Raw genomic sequence first — 26165 nt, forward strand, 5'->3', positions numbered from 1 at the left:
AAACATAACATTTAAATAAGAAAAGCATTGTACAGTCAACAAAAGAAGCAATAATTGTTGGGCTTTAAAGGTTTAAATAGGAAGTGAAGGGTTTTGAATTTTACGAATGGTAGTGACCTTTACGAAAGGGTGTGTCTTATCTAAAGGATTGTGACCATCCGAATGGTTGTGCCTTTTTCCAAAGGGTTTTGACTTTTCTGAAAGGTTGTCTCTTTTCCAAAGAGTGATGAGTCATTAACAATTTTTCTAGCTACCCTTTGTTGCCTATAAATAGAGAGACTTTCTCTCATTTTTTCTTTTTTCTGCATACATTTCTTATAAACAAAATGATTCATCATGTTTATGTGTGTGATCTCGTTGTTGTCTTTTTGAATTCATTGAGATTATCATACTGCTACTTCTTAAGTGGTTAATCCATTTTATTTGGGGATTAAATTTCGCAAGGACATAGTGAGTTCTATGGACTCAAATAGTTCTTTTCTTTTTCTTTACATCTTTATTATTTCTGGTTTGCTAATGTACATATTTGAGATAACAATAACAACAACAAAATAGTGAGGTCATGTACCCTGTCATGCTACATGAGGAAAAATACATTGAACTGCATTTTATTTCATTAGAATCATTGCATATTCTTGCTATTATTGTGAAAAAGACTGAGTAGTCATGATAGGTTACACGAAAAATACTAATTTGTCCTTCTGGGATGCGCTACTTAAGAATATTTTCGTGTTTCTGAGGCCAGTTTAAGCTGCAAATACACCTTTTTAGATTTCATAAAGCATACCAACTTGAAGTGTTCTATCTGGTGGAATTTGAAGTGCAGAAATAGCTGCCCTGCTATTCTTCTGAAGAAACCTGTACAAGTACTCTATAGTGAAGCGAGCAAACCAACCTTTATTTGCTTTGAGAATGGTTCTTCCTAACACAAAAACAGGTTCTCTTTCAGCAGCTGCATCTATTTTTCGTATTTCATTAGTAAACTCAGCTTGGTCTTTGAGTTTTGTGATTATTAAAGTAACAAAGTCATCTCCTTCCATGCTTTGAGAATCCTTATATCCAAACTGAATCAAACACCGATAAACTCCTTCAACTCCCATCTTCCCCACATTGTAACGTTCCTCCACCAGGACGGTTTTGGTAGGAAGAGTTCTTACAGTGACAATTACCAGGATTTCTCTAACAGAATTTGTGTGCTGAATGTAATGATGGATTATGGGTGGAATGCCATTTCCAAGATCAGTGAAAAAGAAGCAAATTCCTGGAGCTCGGTATGTACTATATCTTGATAGCATTTGGTCTAGATCAGGTAAACTCATCTTTCTATCTGCTTCATATTCTTTTTTCTTACTTCTTCCATATGTCCAAGATAGCATGATAGTCAAGAAGAAAGCAGAAATAGCAAATGGCACCCATCCTCCTTGTGGTATTTTATTGAGCAAAGATGTCATGAAACAACCTTCAATTATTATGTAAGGCAAGAAAAATGCCAGAATAAGAATGATATTTGTCTTCCATATGATTAGCATCACTAATGCTGTCAAGAATGTTGTTATGATCATGACCCAGATGACCACCACCCCTGTAGTTGAAAAATAAAAGTTAGTTCTATTTCTCAGCGAAGTACGCTTTATTTGGACTGCCAGTTGTGGTTTAACTTAACAACAACAACAACATACCTAGTGTGATCGTACGCTAACTGTACCCTACCTTTGCGAGGTAGAGAGGTTGCTTACGATAAGACCCCCTCGGCTCAAGAAAAGCGTTTTTCAAACATTTTTATACTATTAGTTTTACTGGTTCCGAAACATCCTCTCTACCTCCACGAGCTAGCGTAAGGTCTTTGTACACTCTAGCCTTCCTAGACCTCACCTATGTGATTACACTGGGTATGTTGTTGTTGTTGATGTATTAATTTTACTGATTATAACAGGCTGTTTACCATTGTTACAGATAATCAACCCATCCTTGCTTTAAAAAGTTGCATATAATTGGTTATTTTAAGTGTCTTGATTGTATTAGATTTTTTTTTAAGTTGTCGGTGTACAAAAAGAAATCTGAGTGATGCTTACCGTAGGCATTTGCTAGTTCAACACCTCCTTTGAATCCAAGAACGAGAGTGACACAAAGAATCATGAGGATGCAGTTTACCTCTGGGGAATAGATTTGTCCTTCATGCTTGGATGTATGTATAATGTTTACTCGAGGGAAGCATCCAAGAGCAAGTGATTGCTTTACAATGGAAAAAGTTGCTGATATCATGGACTGGCTAGCAACCACGGCAGCTAGAGTTGAGATTACAAACATTGGCCAGTAAACAGACTTTGGTAGGGAACTGTAATAGGCGTTGTTGATATTCTCTGGATACCTCACTAGATAAGCCGTTTCTCCGGCATAGCTGAGAACTAGGGATGGATAAACTACAAAAGAAAAGGCCAACTGCAAGACTCATTGTACAGAAAAATGCCATCAATCTGATTAACTTTTCTAATGGTAGATTAGAGTTCTTTGTTCCTTACCTGAATTGCTCTTTTATTGAAATGACCTAAATCAGCAAACATGGCTTCCGCTCCTGCATGACAGTTTAAAACATGTCGGAAGTGAACTACTTTTCTCCTATTTCATATGCTTTTCTTTTATTTATTTTTTTTGTTTTCCCTCAAAGATAGTTGTAAAGTTAAACCTGTAATGCTTAGAAATACTGCACCGAGAAGATTCCAAGCAGTCTTTCCATTTCTTGAAACAAATTTCACTATGTAGTGTGGAGAAATGGCTTTAAGAACGGATGGATAGTACTCCAAAATATTGTAGATACCGACTGAAACATTGGTAACAAACCACAATAACATTACGGGTGTGAAGCAGAAGCTAACTTTGCTTGTTCCACAGCGTTGAAAAGTGAAAAGTGCGATCAACATAATCACAGACATGAGAACCACATGATCTGCAGCCAATAGAACTTTCATTAAACCTTACATTTTGGTGAGTAAATGGAAGCAAATCTGAACTTGCAATAGAACTGTCTTTTGAAAATTATTTTGACTTTACCTTGACTTATCTTGGAAGAGAGAGATTGAATTCCTTGCAGGGCTGAGAGAACTGATGTAACGAGTGTATGGACATGAGGCAATGTCTAAAGGAAATATAACTTGGAGAAAACAAAGGAAGAATATTACCGCAAGTAGCAGGAGTGAGAGCTCCATCACCAATGACCATACAAGTTCCAAGTAAAACAACAAAAGTAAGAACATTTTGAGCTGCGGAATTTCTCTCCAGGAACTTCTTAGTTTTTGAACGCAGAGAACTTCCACTCTCATGGCTGTAAAAAGCCATTCTCTCATCAGATTCCATCCTAACGTTGTGGATACTAAGTTTGCTTTGGAAATTGATATGGCGACAGAGATATGAATAGAGAGCAAAAGTACCGCCTTCTCCATGATCATTAGCATGGAGGACGATGAAGACATATTTGACTAACACAAGCAACGTTAGAGTCCAAAAGATTAGGCTGAATGTCCCAAGTAAATCATCTTCAGTGAGATTTGTCAAGCGAGTAGAGGAAAAGACATTGACAGGAGAAGTGGCAAGGTCCCCATATACAACTCCAAGAGATTGGTAAGCCAACAACAAGGTCTGCATGGGTGGATATTCCTGAGAAAATTACTCAAAATCTAAATATCCTATGAAGTGACTTAAAAGTTTCAAGACACTAACAAAAAAAAGTGTGAAGTTATTAGATTTTAGCGGAACTGGTAGTAGCACAAGCACACATCAAGGATAAAATGAGAACAGGTTGCTTGTGATGGTTTCATCATGTCCTATGTCAACTTCCAGACGCACCGGTCTGCAGGAACCATGATGACTTTTAAGGTGTTCAAAAGGAAGAGGTAGTTATAACTTAATCACATGAAGGAAGTTATCCCGAAAAACCTATACTCTCTTAAAATCTATGCAAACCTAGCAAAAGATCGGGCACAATGAAAGAAAAGGATCTATATGGATGATACCAGTTAGTTGGTTTAAGCTTTAATTACGCTGATATGTTTACTTTCGATCTCAATGTTTGCTAGGAGTCTTTCAGTCTTGTTTGAGACTTCATGTGTGGGCAATGCAGACAGCTTCTAGTGCTACAAAAGCTAATTTTTTTATTATATTTGAACTTAGACAAAGCTTAATGGAGTGACATGGACAATGAGAATTCATATAGCCGATGATTCAAATAGATGGTCTTAAATAGAGAGACAATGGATATCTCTTGGAATATTGAAGATGAGAAAAGTAAAGCTTACCTTAGCTTTCTTTAAGGGAGAGTGGTATGCCTGGATAGCTGTCCTGTATGTTTCCATAGCAGGTACTGATCCTGGAACAACTCTCCTGCTGTTATTACAAAGGTCAATACGTTACTATCTTTAAGATTGCTTCTATTTTCGATATCATAGTTCTTTATGCTGGAATTGTTGCTTTTAATATCTTCCATGTTTTAAATGCAGGACACTTCTAATATTCTAGTTAAGAAGTTGCCGTACATTGTGTCATGCTTATATATAGCTTCAAAAAACCCTCAAGGACTATCAATTTGCAAACAGGGATATCGATTTGGTTGATCCTCAGAATAAAATAAAAGATATAAACTAGTGCTTCAAATTCTAAAAGCCACAAGTTGCTGGAGAGGGAGCAGGTAAAGAAAGAAACACATCATCATATATATTTTAGCAGTAGTTCCACCAATTTGCATACAAATTTGTTTCATCATCCTGTTGGAGCACTTAATATGAAGATAAATTATTTGGTGCATTATCTTGTTGACATATAACATTTCCATTGGATTATCTTTTATACAAAGGAGTGACTAGTCACTCTCACAAGTGACATATAACATTTCCATTGGATTATCTTTTATACAAAGGAGTAACTAGTCACTCTCACAAGTGACATATAACCAGAAATCTTTAGAAATCTACCACTGTTGCTTTGTTGGGTGAACCTTATTCTAGTCTAGTTAAATAAATCAGGCTTAAAATTCTTCCAGTAAGTTGATGACCAGTGAAAACTAGTAAATCCTCTGATTAAGAAGGTAAGCTTCATTAATGAACAAAAGATCATATGAAATTTTGCTGGCTTATGATTCGTTTGACTATTAAATTTGCAAAACACTTGAGAGCCTAGTACAACATGTATATATATGTATATATATCACTGTCTGTGTGTGTACAGGGGGCGGAGCTACTTTGCTCGAGGCGTGTCTAGCACACTCCTTCATTGGAAACTATATTGTATAGATAAGTCAAATTTTAGTTTTATAGTAGATATCAGTGTTGACACCTCTTGACCTAAGCTGGAGGTTAGTGTAATGGTTAAGGTATTGCACAACTATCTTAAGCTCGTGTGTTTGGTCCTAGCTAGCGATATCATTATATTTTATTTTATACTTTTAATGAAATTTTTGACTCCACCACTATCGGTACATATATACCTGGATGACGTAGGTATTGCCGAAAGTGTTAAGTGAGAAAGGATGCAAGTTATTCTAAAAGGGCTAACTGACATACAAATATGTTTACTACTTTGGAGTCACACTTCTTATTAAATTTAGTAAAAAATGTCGACCTATCTGTCTAAAATACACTTATGATGTAGAGTATTTAACTTTTAATTTTATTAGGTTTACATGTGAGTAAACCAATTTGATTTCGATTTGGACACTATTATATTGTTCTTATCTTTTCTCTATCGTATATTCTATTCATATTTACCTCTAAATGATTAAACGTTCATTGGAGATCAAACTGTCAAATAATAATAACACATCAAGTATAATTTCAGATCTTACTTCTACTTCAAGGTGGAGAGACTCTTCTGATATATCCTCGATTCAAGAAAAAAAAAAACAGTTGAAAGCAATTCAGAAAGGAAGTAACAGAAGTACAAAAAATATCATATAGTAACAAAAACAACATATAGTTGAACAACTCTTTTTTAGGGTTTTTTTAATTGAAGTGACAATACTGAGAAGAGATTATTTTTATTTATTTAGAGTCATTGCTTGAAATTGAATAATGATATTTCAAGTCACTTTTTTAAATCTTTAATTAAAAGAAAATACTCTTTTATTTTTTGTTCATCAAAAAGAAAATACACCATATATGAAATTGTAATTATTGAGGGGAAGGCCCTTCAAGTCACGTTATAGCTTTTATTAACTTATACTAAGCTAAAATAAAATTTTCTTTTGGATATATTGTTATGTTATAATCCGTCTAGGTGTGATTTGAATTAATGAAAATTAATTATTAGAACAATTTGGATGACCTTCTTTAAAATATTTTTTAAGAAAAAAGAAAATGTGTAATCACATTCTTAATTGAAATCAAATTATTTTTAAAAATATGTATCTAAATTTGCCTCCAAAATTAATTTTTTTTAAGTGCGAATCATGTGGGGTCAAACTATAACCGTTGTCATCTATTGTTATTTCCAAAACAGTTCTTTTTTTTCTTTTCATTTTTGATTTCCTACTCGATATTCGATATCCATATTAGTGCTCGACTAAATTCGAACTCACGTTTGGATATCTCACACTAGACAATAAAGCACTCCTTAAAAAAGGCAACTTTGTACTTGAAAGGACTCGAACCCAAAACATTTGATTAAGGATAAAAAAATACTTACCACTCCACTACACGTATCATCGAACTTTCATTACTTTAACAATAATAATAATAATTATTATTATTCATCATAAACATGTACACAGTAGTTAGTAAACTTGTTGAAATTTCTTTATCATATTCTTTTTTGAAAAAAACAAACAAAAGTTATGTTAGCGTCCAAAAGATCAAAGCAACACATAAAAACAACTTTATCACTTAATTAAGCACACTTGAACAGAAAACTTATCCAAATTAGTAACACCAAAAAATTGATAACTAGTTTTAAAAAAGTGAGAAATACATAATCACATGTCACATCAATTTTTATTCTAAATTTAATGATATAACAAGTTCAAATATATTTCAACATTATAATGTCAAAGTTATACACACATGAGCAACTTTGTAATACTGAAATAAAGTCTTATATAATTATAAAATTGAATCATACGATAAAATTAAATGCTACCTTTTTTAGAATATTTATTCAGAAGAAGAAAAACAACCACAAAGAGAAAACACGAACTCAAAATCGCAAAAGTATACCTCAAAATCCTCCTTATTTTTTCTTTCCCTTTATGTGCGAGTTTTGGTGTGTTAAAATATCTTGGTTGTGTAGTAACAGTGCTACAGATGTAAGATGAATGGCTGTGTGTAAAAGGTTCAAATGTGAGAGTGATGTGTGTGTTTTTTTGGATTGTTGTGCATGTCTGTGTGTACTGTGTAGTTAGGTTTGTGTTTGGAATTAGAGGTAAGATTGGTCAACGGAACGGGACTACCGATACCGTTTCGGTACTGTTCCGGTAGTCTACGGGACAGGACGGGATAGTCTGAACCGGTACACGGAACGGGACGGAATCATGATTTCGTACCAGTGTACCGGTACCGGTTCATTCCGGTTTCGTTCCGGTTCGGTCCGATTCCGGTCCGGTTCCGGTCCGATTCCGGTCCGGTTTCGGTCCGATTTATTTAATATATATTAATTTTTTTATATTTTATATTTTATATAATTTATATTTAATTTAATTTTTTTAAAATTACAAATTTTATTTATTTAATATTTGCAAGATACAAGTTATAAATATAACTTATAAAATAAATATTAACGAATATAAGTAATAACTTATAAAGTATAAACTTCAAAAGATTTAAATTTTGAAAACTTTATTAGACTTTACTTGCAAACTTAACAACAAAAAAATTAATAAAATATCTTTAAAATAAACTTAAGTAAAAATTATAGTATAATTTTGAAAACTATTAATTTATACTTAAAAAATAAAAAAAATATATTTTCGTAATTCCAAAAAATATCGTCCCGTTAATTTCGTCCTGTTCCATCCCGGTATATTGTAGAATGGGACGGAACCGATGAATCATTCCGGTAATTCCGGTCCGGTTCATCCCTGTATCGGTCAACATACCGGTCAACGGGTGCCGGTCCGGTTCCGATACCGATTCATTCCGGTCCGATGAACCGGTTCCGATCCGTTGACCAGTCTTAATTAGAGGGAGAGAATGGGGATCATATTAGTGGCTAGTTTTCTTTTAGGTCTTTTTTGTGTAATTAAAAAAAATTCCACGTACCTTAGTTCACTTTTAATCGCTACGGCTTTCCATTTTAGAGTCAAACTATAGATACTACGACTAACATTTTACAATGTAATTTTTCATCATATTTATATTAAAAAATATTGCAATTTACAGTATTTTTTGCATAGTTTTTGAATACCTAAATTTTTTGTCTAAAATATCGAATTAACGTAATTTAATTTAACTTCAAAAATTAATCAATTGACTTTCGAAAAGAATAACATGACAAAGTAGACAAGGGGAGTATAAAGATAAAAATGTAAGCTAACTATTTTGAACTAATAAAATAAAAGTTAAATAACTAATCTAAAAATATAATTAAAAAATACTAATTTATTTATTAAAACATAAATAAAAGACAAACATATATTTTTTGGCTTCTTTGAAGATATTGAAAATGAAATTTTAGTCTAAAATATGACTAAACTTTTGTGGTTTTATAATTTTTTTTAAAAAATAAATTTAATGTAATAAGATAAAAAAAAATTAAGTTAGATCTAAATTTTTTTTAAGTATTATAAATGGTAGTATAAAACTTGAAGTTCGGCAAAATATATATATCTATAGTAATAAAACTATAGTAACAAAAATAAAAGAAAATGATAGTCAAAACAAAAAAATAAATAATAGAAAAATAATAATAGTAATAAAGGACAAGCCACTACAAGAGAAATACTAGAAATACTACTATGGATGGATAACAAGGCAAAGCATTACTACCTATTTCCTCTGTCCGTATTTATTTATTTGTCACGTTGTGTTTTTAAAAAATTAATTTAGCTATTTCTTAAAGTTAAGTTAGATTATATTGATTCGATATTTTAAATAAAAAAATTAAATATTCAAAAAAATATATGAAAAGTATTATAAAATGCAATTTTTTGCATATCAATATGATGAAAAAATACATCTTAAAATGTTGGTCAAAGTTCTTATAGTTTGACTCAAAAAATTAAAATCATGACAAACAATAATGGACAAATGAAGTATTAACTTTTTAGCAAAAATTACTAAATTATACTACATATGTTTACATATCATCATTTAATCCCTACTCTTTCATAAAAATTCAAAAATCCCTACTTTTCCCCAATTCCTCCATTTCGGATACTTAATTCTGAAAGAAATCAAACCCATCTTTCTCATCCTCAAAATATATTGAAATCTTGAGTTTCTTCCCAAAAATATTGATATTTTATCAAATGTTGGTATTAAAGTTCCATTGTCCTTCATAAGTATTTATTTTACATTTGTAGATGAAAGACTAGTTTAAGGTAAATTTTGTGCATTCAGAATTGTATCTAAGATAGGCATTCAGTTCGCAGTATGATATAGAGGTTATTTTATGTACAATGTATCATATTTGTAGATATGCACATGAATGATGCGAATACAGAATATAACATATTTGATAGTTAACATTTTGTATCATATTAAAATAAAAGCCAATGTATATACATAAGTAATATGATATTGTGTATCAGTCATGCATTGTTGGTATACTAGTAAAATGATCTGAAACATTATATTTTGAATCAAATTCTGATATTTTTCTTTTAGTTATGTATGCATAATTTATCGATTTAGTGATTGATCAACATCATTTATCTTTATGGAATTACAGAATATGAAATATATAATTTAACATATTCCAAAGCAACCTCTATTAGAATAGTATAGTACTCTATTTACCGACTTACATGTGGAATTTGCTCGAGGCATTTTGCAACAAGAGACCGATAGCCTATCAATATTGTATCCACCCAACTTTTCTTACACATTTCATTCAATTTATAATGTTTATTCTTTGTCTTTGTAATGACTGCAGACTGTATGTAGCTGTTTTTGTTGAATTTATGAGTAACGAATTCAAGATCCCGAAGGGTGTTTCTGTTCCATTAACAGATGATAAACTGATTAATGTAGGATGATAGTGTATTTACTGACTTATAGTGAAGATATGAAGTTTTATTGTTTTGAAGATATATTAGTGTTTTGTAGTATTCCTCCCCAGGTCAACATTATATTTCTACGTAATTAATTCTTCTACATTTGAAAAGTTTTTATGTCCACTGTTTTTATGTCGCTTTTAAATTAGTTTTCAATGCATTTAATACCTTATTAATTTTTGTATATTACTAGGTATTATACATATCCCTGCAGCTTTTACTACAGTGAATTCGATACAAAATTTCATCAAAATTATTAAGTATATGATACAAAATTTGTGTTCATCAAATGACAAAATTTTATTGTTCACACATCGTGGTACAAATTATACTTATAAGGTGATACCAAATAATTTTCACTTAAATAATATTATGTATATGATACATAATATTATCTATATGATACACGGGTAGAAATTTCAAATTGATACAATTTTATTATTTCATGCCAAAATTACAAAAATATTAAGTATCACATACACAAATTTTATACTAAAATTACTCTAACTTTTTTTTAAGCAGATATTAAATTTTCAGTAAACTATTATTTGCAGAAATTCAATTGCATTCACATATGTAAAAAATTACTTTTTCGATACTTTATTATTAGTAGATACAATATTTAGAAGATCATATAATATATATGATATATAATTGATTCAAATGATACATGTTTTGCATGTTATCTCTTTTAACTTTTGCACATATCGCTACAAAGATAACAAGTATCAAATAAACAAAAATTATACTAAAATTATTCTAGCCTTTTCTAAATTAAATTTTCAGAAAGTTATTATGTATATAAAACACAATTGCGTCCATAAATATCAAAGTTATATGTATATGTTATATAATATTGATAAAAAATATAATTTTCGATACTCTATTATTAGTAGATACAAAATTTAGAAGAAGATATTATGTATATGATATATAATTGATTCAAATGATAACTTTTTTTTATATGTTGTCTGTATTAACTAGGGCACACATCACACCTATTTGGCATTGTTAATCTATCACATATTAGAAATAATAAATAATCAGACACTGCAATGTATATCAAACCAATTTTATCATAAATCAACAATCAAAAAATGTTATTAGATTTCAAAACATAACATTATTTATTTATTGCATCATAAAATAGTAACCTAAAATTACTTCTTAAAGTATCAAATTTGAGAATTATTAGACATGAAGCATAAAAGTACTTCTAAGAAGCAAGCAAGCAAGAATCTTTTGAGAAGAAAGTATATGTTCTTCTATTGTGATCTTCCTATTCACATTGTCCACAACAGTTCATTTGTGGTAATCATTTCATCTCGATTTTTCTTCCTCCTTTTTCTTGGCCTTTTAGGAATTTTTTTTGAATCTTGGTGGCAAGACGACTTCTTCCAAAACATATTTTAAAGCTATTCAATCGCTTTTTTCTGGCATTGATCCTATTGAAACTGCATGAGTGTTTGTTTGTCACGACCCAACCAATCTAACCTTAACATTTCAATATAATATAAATATAAAGTAATGCGGAAGACTTAAACTCATTAATAAAAACCAATTCAATAACTATCAATATTCAACATCTATTATTCCCAAAACCTGGAAGTCATCATCACAAGAACATCTACTTTAAACTACTAATTCTAAGAGTTTCTAAGAAGCTAAAAATACATAAGAAGCTAGTCCATGCCGGGAGTTCAAGGCATCAAGACACGAAGGAGAAGATCCAGTCCAAGCTAGAAGCGTTAGCTCACCCTGAAGATCCGGTGTGACGAAGACTGGCTAGAATTACTGTTGAGTTGAGGACGACGGCACGTTTGCTGCACTCCACAAATAACAAGAAGAAAAACATAAAAGAAGGGGTCAGTACAAAACACGGGTACTGAGTAGAAATCATCGGCCAACTCAAAATAGAAAACAGTATATACCAAGTAATATCATAAACTCAACTATGATACTCAACATGTAGCAACAACAAGCACTATATCATTAACAATTATCGTCAAGTTCACACATGAGGACTCAAGCCCCAATACCATACTCATTTGGGAATCATGTTCATTAGATTGAGTATATTAACATCTTTCAGGATTCATTATCTTTATTTCTCTTGTGTCAGTACGTGACACTCCGATCCCCTAAATTTACGTGTCGGTTCGTGACACCCGATCCCCTAAATCTACGTGTCGGTTCGTGACACCCGATCCCCTAATTCTACGTGTCGGTTTGTGACACCCGATCCCCTAATTCTACGTGTCGGTTCGTGACACCCGATCCCCTAATTCTACGTGTCGGTTCGTGACACCCGATCCCCTACATGTGTCGGTACGTGACACTCCGATCCACTAAATCTACGTGTCGGTTCGTGACACCCGATCCCCTAATATCATTCTGTAAATCATCAAGCCTTCTCTATACCAAGGCATCCTCAATCCCATTACTTTAATTCATCAAGCCTTCTTCTATACCAAGGCATCATCATCAATAATGTATATTAAAGTTTCTTTTCAAGATTTGGGATTCAATATTTTCATCATGCTTATCTTATCACAATCACATAATCATATTCATGCAAGCATACAATTAAGCATATAGCAGGGTTTACAATATTATCAATACATATCATTCTCTATTAAGAGTTTACTACGAATATCGTAAGGGAAACCATAACCTACCTCCACCGAAGAATTGGAATCAACAAGCAATCTCCCAAGCTTTGATATTCTTCTTCCTCGTTCGACTCTCTCTCTCAATCGATCAATCTATCTCTCTCTTTTCTTTTCTCTTTTCTTATTCAAACCCTCCTTATTTTACCCTAATTAACATATAACTAAGTGTAAAAGATGACAATAATACCCCACCAATTAACCCAAAATTACCTCTTTTATCCCTCAAGAATTTTGAGTTATTAATGTATACCCACGAAATCTATAATTAAGGAAAGAATAGTCCAAAACGTCCCTTAAAACGTGTAAAGAAATTCGATTCTAACTGGGATTGCGTAACCTGTGATGGGCCGTCGTGACTGCGACGGTCCGTCACTCAGGTCGTCGTGAGGGCCAGGACTTTATTTTCACCAAGGACACTGTGACGGTCCGTCACACCTGTGACGGTCCGTCCTGCAAGTCCGTTACGAAGTTCAGAGAGTCGATTTTCAGTACCCAATTTCAGAATTCCTAAGTATATTGAAACGAGACATCTGTGACGGACCGTCGTGCCTGTGACGGTCCGTCGTGGGTTCCGTGGTTTCAGCCAATTTTCCAGAAATAAAATCTGCTGCTCAAAACGACTAAACAGGTCGTTACAATAGATACCAATTTACCCATCGTTCGTCCCCGAACGATCACAAGAAGGAAAACAAGGGAGAAAAGGAGTACCTGAATCTGTAAACAGATGTGGGTATCTTTCTTGCATATCTGCCTCCTTCTCCCAAGTGGCTTCTTCAACCGGTCGATTCTTCCATTGCACCTTGATGGATGCAATCTCTCTTGACCTCAACTTGCGAACTTTTCTATCTAAGATAGCAATAGGCTCCTCCTCATAAGATAAGTTCTCATCAAGTAAAACTGAGTCCCAACGGATAATGTAGTTTCCATCTCCGTGGTATCTTTTCAACATCGACACATGGAATACCGGATGTACTCCGGACAGCCCTGGGGGCAAGGCTAACTCATAAGCCACTTCCCCTACTCGCTTGAGTACTTCAAATGGTCCAATGTACCTTGGACTTAGTTTACCCCTTTTTCCAAACCGCATCACCCCTTTCATGGGCGAAACTTTCAACAAGACTTGTTCACCTTCCATGAACTCTAAGTCTCTAACCTTTCGATCTGCATATTCTTTTTGTTTACTTTGCGCCGCTAGAAGCTTTTCTTGAATAGACTTCACTTTTTCCATCGAATCCCTCAAAAGGTCAGTACCCCAAGGCCTAACCTCAAATGCATCAAACCAACCAATGGGAGACCTACATCTCCTACCATATAATGCTTCGAATGGAGCCATATCAATACTTGAGTGATAGCTATTATTGTATGAAAACTCCGCTAAGGGTAGGAAGCTATCCCAATGACCACCAAACTCTATCACACACGCACGAAGCATATCCTCCAACACTTGAATCGTCCTTTCAGACTGACCATCGGTCTGAGGATGGAACGCAGTACTAAGGTCCAACCTAGTACCCAATTCCGCATGCAATGTTTTCCAAAATTTAGAAGTAAACTGCGTACCTCTATCTGATATGATGGATAGTGGAACCCCATGCAACCGCACCACTTCCGAGATGTAAAGTTTGGCTAACTTTTCTGCATTGTAAGTCACCTTGACCGGAATGAAATGAGCAGATTTAGTTAACCTATCAACAATCACCCAAATGGAGTCATACTTACCCATTGTCTTCGGAAGACCAACCACAAAATCCATTGCAATTCTTTCCCACTTCCATTCCGGAATGGGCATTCTCTGAAGTGTTCCTCCGGGCCTTTGGTGTTCATACTTTACTTGTTGACAGTTTGGACATTTGGCAATAAAATCCACAATGTCACGCTTCATTCTACTCCACCAAAAGTGTTGTTTTAGGTCACGATACATCTTGGTTGCACCCGGATGTATAGAATACCTTGAACTATGAGCCTCTGTCAGAATAGTGTTGATCAAATCATCGACGCGGGGTACACATACCCTTCCCTTGATCCTCAAAACACCTTCCTCATCAATTTGTGCCTCCTTAGCCTCTCCTCGCAATACCTTATCTTGAATTCTGTGCAGTTTCTCATCATCAGACTGTCTTCTCTTAATCTTGTCAAGAAAAGAAGATCTTGACTCCACACTAGCCAACAATCCTCCCCTCTCATTTACTTCTAATCTCATCAAGTCATTAGCTAGAGTTTGAACCTCTCTAGCCAATGGGCGTCTAGAAGCTTGCAAGTGAGCTAGACTTCCCATGCTTCCCGTCTTCCTACTTAAAGCATCCGCTACAACATTCGCCTTCCCCGGATGATACAAGATAGTGATATCGTAGTCCTTTAGTAACTCCATTCATCTCCTCTATCTTAAGTTCAAATCTTTCTGAGTAAAGACATACTGAAGGCTACGATGATCCGTATAGATCTCACACTTAACCCCATATAAATAGTGTCTCCATTGTTTTAATGCAAACACTACCGCAGCCAATTCCAAATCATGAGTGGGATAGTTACGTTCATGCACTTTTAATTGTCTTGAAGCATAAGCAATCACACTCTTCTCTTGCATTAGTACTGCACCCAAACCAGAATAGGATGCATCACAATAAACAATGAAGTTCTTACCCTCTACTGGCAAGGTAAGGATAGGTGCGGTAGTCAACAAAGTCTTGAGCTTCTGAAAGCTTTCCTCACATTCATCCGACCATACAAATGGGACATTCTGCTTAGTCAAGTTCGTCAATTGGGAAGCGATAGAAGAGAATCCCTTGACGAATCGGCGGTAGTAGCTAGCTAACCCAACAAAGCTCCTTATTTCTGACACATTAGTAGGTCTTACCCAATTCTTCACTGTCTCAATCTTAGAAGGATCCACCATCACTCCATACTTAGAAACCACGTGCCCCAAAAAGGACACCGCATCTATCCAAAACTCACACTTAGAGAACTTGGCATAAAGCTTTTTCTCCCTCAACATTTCCAATACCATTCTCAAATGCTCTTCATGTTCCTTCTTGCTCTTTGAGTATACCAATATATCATCAATAAATACGATAACGAAGAGGTCCAAATATGGCTTAAAAATCCCGTTCATCAAGCTCATGAACGCAGCAGGGGCATTCGTAAGACCAAAAGACATCACTACAAATTAGTAATGCCCATACCTCATTCGAAAAGCAGTCTTTGGCACATCCGTTGCCCGTATTTTCAATTGATGATAACCGGATCTCAAGTCAATCTTAGAGAAGACACAAGCACCTTGTAACTGATCGAACAAGTCATCAATGCGGGGAAGAGGATACTTGTTCTTTATGGTTACCTTGTTTAGTTGTCTGTAGTCTATACACATTCGAAAACTCCCATCCTTCTTCTTTACAAACAAAATCGGAGCACCCCAAGGAGATGCACTTGGTCTAATGAAGCCTTTGTTCAATAACTCTTGAAGTTGTGCTTTTAACTCTCTTAACTCCGCGGGAGCCATTCTATAAGGGGGTATAGAAATGGGGCGAGTACCGGGTTCAAGATCAATACAAAAGTCAATATCCCTATCCGGTGGCATACCAGGAAGATCTGCAGGGAACACATCCAGAAACTCACGAACTACTGAAACCGACTCAATCGAAGGTACTTGGGTAGTGTCATCCTTGAGATGTGCCAAGAAAGCTAAACACCCTTTACTAATCATTTTCCTAGCACAAAGAAAGGAGACGATGCGGACCGGATTGGGAGTGTAGTCACCCTCCCACACTAACGGGTCTGTCCCAGGCTTGGCTAACGTCACCGTTTTAGCATTACAATCCAAGATTGCAAATTGCGGAGAAAGCCAAGTCATACCCAGAATCACATCAAAATCGTCCATTTCTAAGATAACCAAATCTACATAGGTGTTGCTCCCCACAAAGTTCACCAAACAAGACCTATACACCTTTTCAACTACCACAGACTCACCCACCGGAGTAGAAACACGAATAGGCATATCAAGTAATTCACAATGTAAATTTAGACTATTAGCAAATGAGGAAGATACATAAGAAAACGTGGATCCAGGATCAAACAATACAGAAGCCATGCAATCACAAACCAGAAGATTACCTGTGAGGACAACATCAGATGCCTCCGCTTCAGACCGCCCAGGGAAAGCGTAACAATGGGCCCTATCGTTCGTCTGTCCGTTGCCCCTACCATGTTGTGATGTAGTGGCCCCAGTTTGCCCATTACCTCTGCCGTTTTGGTGACCACTATTACCTCGACCACCACGCCCTCCAGAAAAACGGCCTCTACCTTGACCACCTCTACCTCTAGCTATTAGGGGTCTGTAACTTGGTCTGGGACAATTTCTCCTAATATGTCCAATCTCCCCACATCCATAACATTCTTTGGAGTCGATCATATGCCCCTCGGAGAAGTGTTGACCGGTCTGAGGTGGTCCCCCAACTACAGTCTGTAGTGAAGATTGAATTGGTCGGACTGAGTAACTTCCCAAACCCTGTCCTCTAGTGTAAGAACCATTAAACTCACCTCCCTTTCAAAGCCTTTTTGATGTCGATGTTGTGGTGAAGTCGTCTGGCTTCACTCCTTCCACTTCTATCACAAAGTCTACCACCTCTTGGAAGGATTTTGCCGTTGCCGCTATCTGTAAGGCCGAAATCCGCAATTCTGACCTCAACCCCTTCACAAACCGGCAAATTCGCTCTTGGGGACTGAAACATAATTGAGTGGCATATCTGGATAGTGCACGGAACTTAGCCTCATAAGCATTAACCGACATCCTACCTTGCTCTAGGCTCAGGAACTCATCCCTTTTCCTATCCCTCAAAGTCCGGGGGATATACTTCTCCATGAACAAGCTAGAGAATGAGTCCCAAGTCATAGGTGGTGCCTCTATTAGTTGACACTCGATATGTGACTGCCACCACATTTTGGCGTTCCCTTGAAACTGATAAGTCACGAACTCAACACCAAACCGTTCTACTATACCCATCTTGTGTAGTAGCTCATGACAGTCAACCAGAAAATCGTAAGCATCCTCAGATTCCACACCCTTGAAGACTGGAGGTTTCAATTTCAAGAACTTACTGAAAAGTTCATGCTGATCATTTGTCATTATAAGCCCAGTAGTCAGACGTGGAAACGTGCCTATTTCCAATGGAACATCCATGCGGGGAGCCATAGTAGCCGTATGTTGTACCTCCGGAGCCTGAGGTGCTGGTGCAGAAAACACTGGGGGTGTCTGGCCCTGATTAGACAACCCGCTAAGATAAGCCAGAACCTGATTGATCATCTCTGGGGTAGGTTAGGGTGGCATTTCCTCATTTTGCACTTGTTCAGTTTCCCCATCCTCCCCTTCTCTTATTACCTCCTCAGTCGGTGGAGGAGTCACTACCCTAGTATCAGATGGGCTAGGTGCTCGTCCTCTTCCCCTAGAGGACGTCCTCCCACGACCTCTACCACGGCCCCTTGCCGCTGTTCTTCCTCGAGCTACAGCCCCAGTGGATGGCTCAGACGCACCCTGTCTCGCCGGTGCTGGTGTTGGTGTTGGCGTAGTCGTTGCTCTAGTTCTAACCATCTGCGAAAGAGAGTGAAGATGGTCAGATACCAATTCGTATCGCCTAGATACCAATTGGACTCAAGTAGTAGCACGAAAGAAAGAATGAAAGAGTGAAATTTTTCCTAAAGTCTCATAGCCTCTCAAGGAAAAGTAAAGGCGTCCCCCTACCGTTCCTTAAGACTCTACTAGACCTGTTCTTGTGTGATGAGACCAACGAACCTAATGCTCTGATACCAAGTTTGTCACGACCCAAATCCGGGCCGCGACTGGCACCCACACTTACCCTCCTATGTGAGCGAACCAACCAATCTAACCTTAACATTTCAATATAATATAAATATAAAGTAATGCGGAAGACTTAAACTCATTAATAAAAACCAATTCAATAACTATCAATATTCAACATCTATTATTCCCAAAACCTGGAAGTCATCATCACAAGAACATCTACTTTAAACTACTAATTCTAAGAGTTTCTAAGAAGCTAAAAATACATAAGAAGCTAGTCCATGCCGGGAGTTCAAGGCATCAAGACACGAAGGAGAAGATCCAGTCCAAGCTAGAAGCGTTAGCTCACCCTGAAGATCCGGTGTGACGAAGACTGGCTAGAATTACTGTTGAGTTGAGGACGACGGCACGTTTGCTGCACTCCACAAATAACAAGAAGAAAAACATAAAAGTAGGGGTCAGTACAAAACACGGGTACTGAGTAGATATCATCGGCCAACTCAAAATAGAAAACAGTATATACCAAGTAATATCATAAACTCAACTATGATACTCAACATGTAGCAACAACAAGCACTATATCATTAACAATTACCGTCAAGTTCACACATGAGGACTCAAGCCCCAATACCATACTCATTTGGGAATCATGTTCATTAGATTGAGTATATTAACATCTTTCAGGATTCATTATCTTTATTTCTCTTGTGTCAGTACGTGACACTCCGATCCCCTAAATTTACGTGTCGGTTCGTGACACCCGATCCCCTAAATCTACGTGTCGGTTCGTGACATCCGATCCCCTAATTCTACGTGTCGGTTCGTGACACCCGATCCCCTAATTCTACGTGTCGGTTCGTGACACCCGATCCCCTAATTCTACGTGTCGGTTCATGACACCCGATCCCCTACATGTGTCGGTACGTGACACTCCGATCCACTAAATCTACGTGTCGGTTCGTGACACCCGATCCCCTAATATCATTCTGTAAATCATCAAGCCTTCTTTATACCAAGGCATCCTCAATCCCATTACTTTAATTCATCAAGCCTTCTTCTATACCAAGGCATCATCATCAATAATGTATATTAAAGTTTCTTTTCAAGATTTGGGATTCAATATTTTCATCATGCTTATCTTATCACAATCACATAATCATATTCATGCAAGCATACAATTAAGCATATAGCAGGGTTTACAATATTATCAATACATATCATTCTCTATTAAGAGTTTACTACGAATATCGTAAGGGAAACCATAACCTACCTCCACCGAAGAATTGGAATCAACAAGCAATCTCCCAAGCTTTGATATTCTTCTTCCTCGTTCGACTCTCTCTCTCAATCGATCAATCTATCTCTCTCTTTTCTTTTCTCTTTTCTTATTCAAACCCTCCTTATTTTACCCTAATTAACATATAACTAAGTGTAAAAGATGACAATAATACCCCACCAATTAACCCAAAATTACCTCTTTTATCCCTCAAGAATTTTGAGTTATTAATGTATACCCACGAAATCTATAATTAAGGAAAGAATAGTCCAAAACGTCCCTTAAAACGTGTAAAGAAATTCGATTCTAACTGGAATTGCGTAACCTGTGATGGGCCGTCGTGACTGCGACGGTCCGTCACTCAGGTCGTCGTGAGGGCCAGGACTTTATTTTCACCAAGGACACTGTGACGGTCCGTCACACCTGTGACGGTCCGTCCTGCAAGTCCGTTACGAAGTTCAGAGAGTCGATTTTCAGTACCCAATTTCAGAATTCCTAAGTATATTGAAACGAGACATCTGTGACGGACCGTCGTGCCTGTGACGGTCCGTCGTGGGTTCCGTGGTTTCAGCCAATTTTCCAGAAATAAAATCTGCTGCTCAAAACGACTAAACAGGTCGTTACATTGTTAATGCATCATGTTTATAGTAATCTGAGCAGTAGGAGTGTACATCTTTAATATTCTTCTTCTTCAAAACAGTCATTGCGTGCACACAAAGTATCTCGTCATGTTGAAATCTACCACATGAACAAGTTTTTCTCTCAAGACAAACAATGTATCTTGTCGCACCTTCATACACTACAAATATATATACATCAAACAGATTTTCAATTTGTATACTTAACAATATAATGAGAAGTAAAGGTAGAAACATAATACTTGTAATACAAATATGTACCTTTATTTTCGCACACTTGGACACGTTTATAATCAATATTTCTTTAAATGTTCTCTCTAATGTATCCTCTGTATAAGATGCTATTTCTCAATTTTTGCAATTCCAATTACCAAATAGAATTCTAGCTTCTTCCAGAAAGTCTATAATAGGTAATTGTCATCACTTTTGTATCACTCGTACCTAACATTACTTTCCCATATACCTGAATGTCTTAACAAGATCGAAATATTCATTACAAATCTTCACGAAAAATGCATTGAATTTTTTTAGAATCAACCTAAGAGTTTTTCATAAAACATCAATGGAGATTTAAGTACAATAGTATTTTATGAATGAATGATTTGAAGATGAAAGAAACATATGCGTGAATTGTGGCAGTTGATTTGTATTTCTGTTTTAAATTATTTTTTAATGCATTAAATTGATAAAAATCCCTTTTTTAACTCACTGACTTGATAATTATAACTTCTACATTAAAGTATCTGTCCGCTTAATAAAGTCTCCGCAACACAAAAAGAAGGGAATTTTGTAATTTATAAAAGAGTAGGGATATAAAGTAATTTGTTTACTATACTATGTGCTTTCTATAATTTTTACTTTTTTTTTATACTACTCAATATCCTTCACAACCTCCTGATATAAATTGAAGACGATGTGTCACGGATAGCAAGGCAAAACACTAAGAGGGTGTTTGAATTGGTTTAGAAGTTGGTAAAATCTACTTTTAAGTAAATTTTTTATTTCTAAAAGTGTTTGTCAAATAAAAAAAATTAAAATACTCACTATGTCCCAATTAATTGTCATGATTTTCATTTTTAGAATCAAATTATAAGAACTTTGACCAACATTTTACGATCTATATTTTTATCATATTGATATACAAAAAACTGTAATTTATAGTACTTTTCGTATAGTTTATTAGTGTAATCTAATTTAACTTTAAAGATTAGTCAAATTGACTTTCGAAAAGCGCAACATGACAAATAAAAGTGGATTAAGCCAAAATGACTTAAAATAAGTTAAGAAGTGTTTGACAAAGTAAAAGATGACTTAACATAAGTCAAAAATCAAAAGTAGGTCTTCTCCTACTTTTTATTTTTTGACTTAAAAGTCATTTCAATTTGACTTCAAAGTCATTTTCAATTTGACTTTTTATTTTTTAATTAAAAGTTACTCCTCTCGACCACTTTTATTTGTCATGTTGCACTTTTCGAAAGTTAATTTGACTAATTTTTAAAGTTAAGTTGGATTACATTAATTCGATATTTAAACAAAAAATTTAGATATGCAAAATTATATGAAAGTATTATAAATTGCAATTTTTTTGCATATCAATATGATGAAAAAATACATCTTAAAATGTTAGTCAAAGTTCTTATAATTTGACTCTAGAAATAGAAACCATGACAAACAATAGTGGATGGAGGGAATATTTTTTTAAATTAATCCAAACGAGCTCTAAGTATTAAGTCTTGTTCCTACTCAATCTAGGGGTGGACATTCGGTATTTCGGTTCGCTTTCGGTTATTTTTCCGGTTTTTTTGATTTTTGGTTTTTGTAAATTATGTAACGAATACCGAACCGAAATATTTCGGTTCGGTTTGGTTTTTATTAATTCGGTTTGATTTTTTATTTCGGTTTTTAATGGGCCTACTTAGTGGGCTTTTAAAAATTTTAAACTTTACAATTTTTTCAATTTTTTGTTTGATTTTTCAACTTAATGGGCTAAAAAGTAAAAATAGATAATAAATCAAAGAAGTGCATTACTAATTTACTACCAAATTTCAATATATCAATGATTCAAATCTTCAATATGTCAATTTTAAATTCACAATATCACTAAAACACACAATTTGAAATTCACAATGACACTAAAACAAAAGTTGCATTGTAGATTTGTAGTTAATGTCTTCACAAATACAACATAATAACAATCTAACAAGTAACAATAATAAGCAACAATCAATGTATTTTAAACTTCTTGTCTTTTTCCATGAGATTACTTTAAACAATAACAAACAACAATATTGAGTTTCTTGACTTTCTTCCATGAGATCACTTTCAACTTTCAAGTGTCACGTGCCAACAAAATTATTTCTTCATTGTCTTGACCCTTAGACCTTTTAAGATAAAATAAAATATTAGAAACTTAGAATACTACTTTTAAGATTAAAAAATGATATGATTAAATAAATGATGTATTAAACTCACCGCTTGCAAGTCAATCATAGATCAACAATGGAAGAGTTTCTTCCACTATTTGCCATTTCTATAATTAATAAAAGGAAACATGTCATACAAGATACAACACAATAAGTATTTTATTTTTTCCATAAATAAATAAAAAATAAAAAGTCTTACCAAGTTCACTTTTTTCAAGAAACTCCAAACTTTCTTCAACACAAATAGGCTTGGTTTCTTGTCAAAGCCAATCTTTGACACAAATAAGACATTGCACACATTTGGGAGTCAATAAACTTCTAAAGGAATCTAGAATTCGACCACCGGTGCTAAATGCACATTCCGATGCCACACTCGACATAGGAATAGTCAATACATCTCGAGCCAACTGTGAAAGTACTGGAAATCTAGGAGAATTAACTTTCCACCAACTCAAAATATCAAAATCTTCAGATTCAGGTTCTTGGTCTTTAAGAAGATATTTATCCAACTCAGATTTAACACCTAAACTTCCAGAATCATTCTTTTGTTTCTTCATGTGCAACTTAGTTCTCAAAGAATTTTTGGACATATTTTGAGAAATACCACTAGTAGAAGAATTAGATGAGTCAGATGAAGATGGTTGACTTTTGGAACCTTTTTCATACTTATATATATCGCAAACAAATCCCTCAAGTAAGCCTCTACTTTCGTATTCACTACGTTTTCTGTTTCTTCCCCAAGTTATTCTTCAAGAGCAAAACTAACATAGACAAATTTATTGCGAGGATTCAAAACAGAAGCAATAAAAATCATTTTGTTCATTTTTTCAGGAGTCCCCCAATGTTTCTTGAATTTTTCTTTCATTTCCGAAGCCATTTTACTCAAATCAAGGTCATCACTTGCTATACATAATTTCAAATAAGCATCAAGTTTACATATATCTTCAAAATGAACATTACAAGTAACATACCGTGAACCTGAAACTTTCAAAGTGAGTTCATAAAATTTTTCAAGAAACTTTGTGACATTCCTCACATTAGCCCAATCTTCATATTGAATTGACCCTGCGATACTTCCATCTTCACAAACATCAGTAGCAAGAAAAGAATTAAAATTACCATCATAAAGATAAAACCTCTCAAAAGCCTTCTCAAACTTTTCTGCTGTGTCTAACATCAAATAGGTGGAATTCCACCTAATAGGCACATCTAAAGACAACATCTTATCACATTCTATCTTTTGCATTTCAACACATTTCAAGAAATTTCTTGTCCTTGAAAAAGATGATCTAACATATTTCACCATATGTCTCACCTTTTTGATAGAAGGACCAATTTCTTTCAAACCATCTTGCATAATTAGATTAAGTATGTGAGCCATACATCTCACATGGAGATGATTACCTTCCATCAAATTAGTTCCCCACATATCTAATTTTTTGGACAACTCTAAAACTGCCACATCATTTGAAGAGGCATTATCAACCGTAACAGTAAAGACGTTATCCAACTTCCAATCAAGTAAACAATTACTAATAGACTCAAGCAAATGCTCACCTTTATGACTAGTGATAGGACAAAAATTCAATATTCTTTTATGAAGCACCCAATCCCTATCAATAAAGTGAGCAGTCAAACACATATAATTGATTCTTTGCACTGAAGTCCATGTGTCTGTTGTGAGACAAATTCTTGGTTGTATTTCTCTTAAAGATTGTTTCAAAGTTATTCTCAATTCACCATAAACTTCATAACAATCCCTTGTTATGGTTCTACGAGAAGGAATATGAAACAAAGGCTGGACTTTACTCATAAACTTCTTAAAGCCTTCTTTTTCAACAAAACTAAAAGGTAGTTCATCCAAAATAATCATCTCAACTAAAGCTCTCCTACATACCTCTTGCTCAAATTTCCAAGTCTCTAAATTGTTATTTTGAATATTTAATAATTTTTGAATACCGGGTGCGACAGTCGGAGGTTTATACACTTTACACCGATAAGTCAAATGTTATTTTAGTCGACTTGTTCCATTTCTTGTTGTATTGGGAGCATAATATTGTTTACAATGTAAGCACTTTGCTTTAACTAATACACCATTTTCAAAAACCTTTTCATAGTGTTGCCAAACAAGAGATCTAGGATCCATTTCTTTTTTTTTTGTTATTTCTGTGCCAATCGACAAATCATGCTATTACTAGGTGTATTATCAATAGAATCAGCCATACTTATTCGACTTTGATCAGCTACACCCATATTTATTCTGTTTGTTCAGCCACCTATATATATATATATAAAATCACAATAAATTCCCAATAACCAGTAACAAAAAAATCAGAAAGAAAAAAATGAAAAAAGTCAAGAAAAAAATAAAAAAACTGAAAACATACCTGCACCTGCTGACTGTTGTCGCGGCTGGCGGCTGGCTGCTGCTGTCCTGCTGTCGCGGCTGGCGGCTGCTGCTGGTGGATGGCGGCTGGCGGCGCTACTGCCTCCTGGTGGACGGCGGCACTGCTGCTTCTCTGGTGAACGGCGGCGCTGCTGAAGAGTGGCTGCCGGTTGGAGCCTGGAGTAGAAGAGAAAGAGGAGAAAAGAAGAGGAAGAAGAGTTGAAGAGGAGAGGATGAGGAGTGAGGATTGAGGAGTGAGAAAAAATCTGTAGAAGAAAGAGTCAAAGAGATAGGGTTTGTTACTTTTTTTAAAAAAAAATTATTTAATATTAATAATTATTAATTAATATAATTTAATTTATAAATTATAGTATAATATTTCGGTTTAAATCGAAATACCGAATTTCAAAGTAATATGTATCGAAAACCGAATCGAAATACCAAAAAATACAAAAAATTAAACCAAATATCGAAACGAAAACCGAAATACCAAAACCGAAATTCTGAAAAATTTCTATTCGGTTCGGTGTTTCGGTTTTCCAGTATTTATGCCCACCCCTAACTCAATCTGAATCTTTTAGATTCTATAATGTGGCTTCAAACCTCCAACCTAGTGTTAACTTTATCGCTAGTCTCATTGAATCTATATGATCAACAAATAACATGCACCATGACACCTAATCTTGAATTTATCGTGGCAATATATATATATATATATATATATATATATATATATATATATCCATCTTCAATGCTAATAAAAACAAGCTAATGATTGATCCTTAAT

General features: G+C 34.9%; 1 protein-coding gene and 1 long non-coding RNA gene across 3 annotated transcripts; both read right to left on the bottom strand.

The window, feature by feature from the left end:
* Positions 1-592: 592 nt before the first annotated feature.
* LOC104647975 (potassium transporter 26-like) lies at positions 593-7337 on the bottom strand. Its single transcript, XM_026031491.2, has 8 exons — positions 7197-7337; positions 4290-4377; positions 3177-3651; positions 3049-3099; positions 2684-2944; positions 2520-2572; positions 2073-2439; positions 593-1582 (listed from the first exon to the last, which is right to left on the bottom strand). Exons 2-8 carry the CDS (start codon positions 4344-4346, stop codon positions 768-770), a joined length of 2079 nt encoding a protein of 692 aa, XP_025887276.1. The 5' UTR covers positions 4347-4377; positions 7197-7337; the 3' UTR covers positions 593-767.
* Positions 7338-22696: 15359 nt separating this feature from the next.
* Positions 22697-25638, bottom strand: LOC112941688 (uncharacterized). 2 transcript variants are annotated; one of them, XR_011221750.1, is made up of 3 exons: positions 25380-25638; positions 23042-24057; positions 22697-22950 (listed from the first exon to the last, which is right to left on the bottom strand). It is a non-coding gene; the product is annotated as an uncharacterized lncRNA (long non-coding RNA). The 2 variants fall into 2 exon arrangements; XR_011221749.1 differs by lacking the exon at positions 25380-25638 and having other exon boundaries at positions 23042-25362.
* Positions 25639-26165: the final 527 nt, after the last annotated feature.

Source organism: Solanum lycopersicum, chromosome 6, assembly GCF_036512215.1.
Source record: "Solanum lycopersicum chromosome 6, SLM_r2.1".
In the NCBI taxonomy this organism is placed as follows: domain Eukaryota; kingdom Viridiplantae; phylum Streptophyta; class Magnoliopsida; order Solanales; family Solanaceae; genus Solanum; species Solanum lycopersicum.

Bases quoted from the DNA above. Each gene is read 5' to 3' on its own strand.
- LOC104647975 (XM_026031491.2), bottom strand. From the start codon at position 4,346: ATGGAAACATACAGGACAGCTATCCAGGCATACCACTCTCCCTTAAAG. The intron at 2,440-2,519 runs GTAAGGAACAAA...TGAGTCTTGCAG, and splicing joins TCAATAAAAGAGCAATTCAG to TTGGCCTTTTCTTTTGTAGT. The intron at 1,583-2,072 runs GTAAGCATCACT...TTTCAACTACAG, and splicing joins TGAACTAGCAAATGCCTACG to GGGTGGTGGTCATCTGGGTC.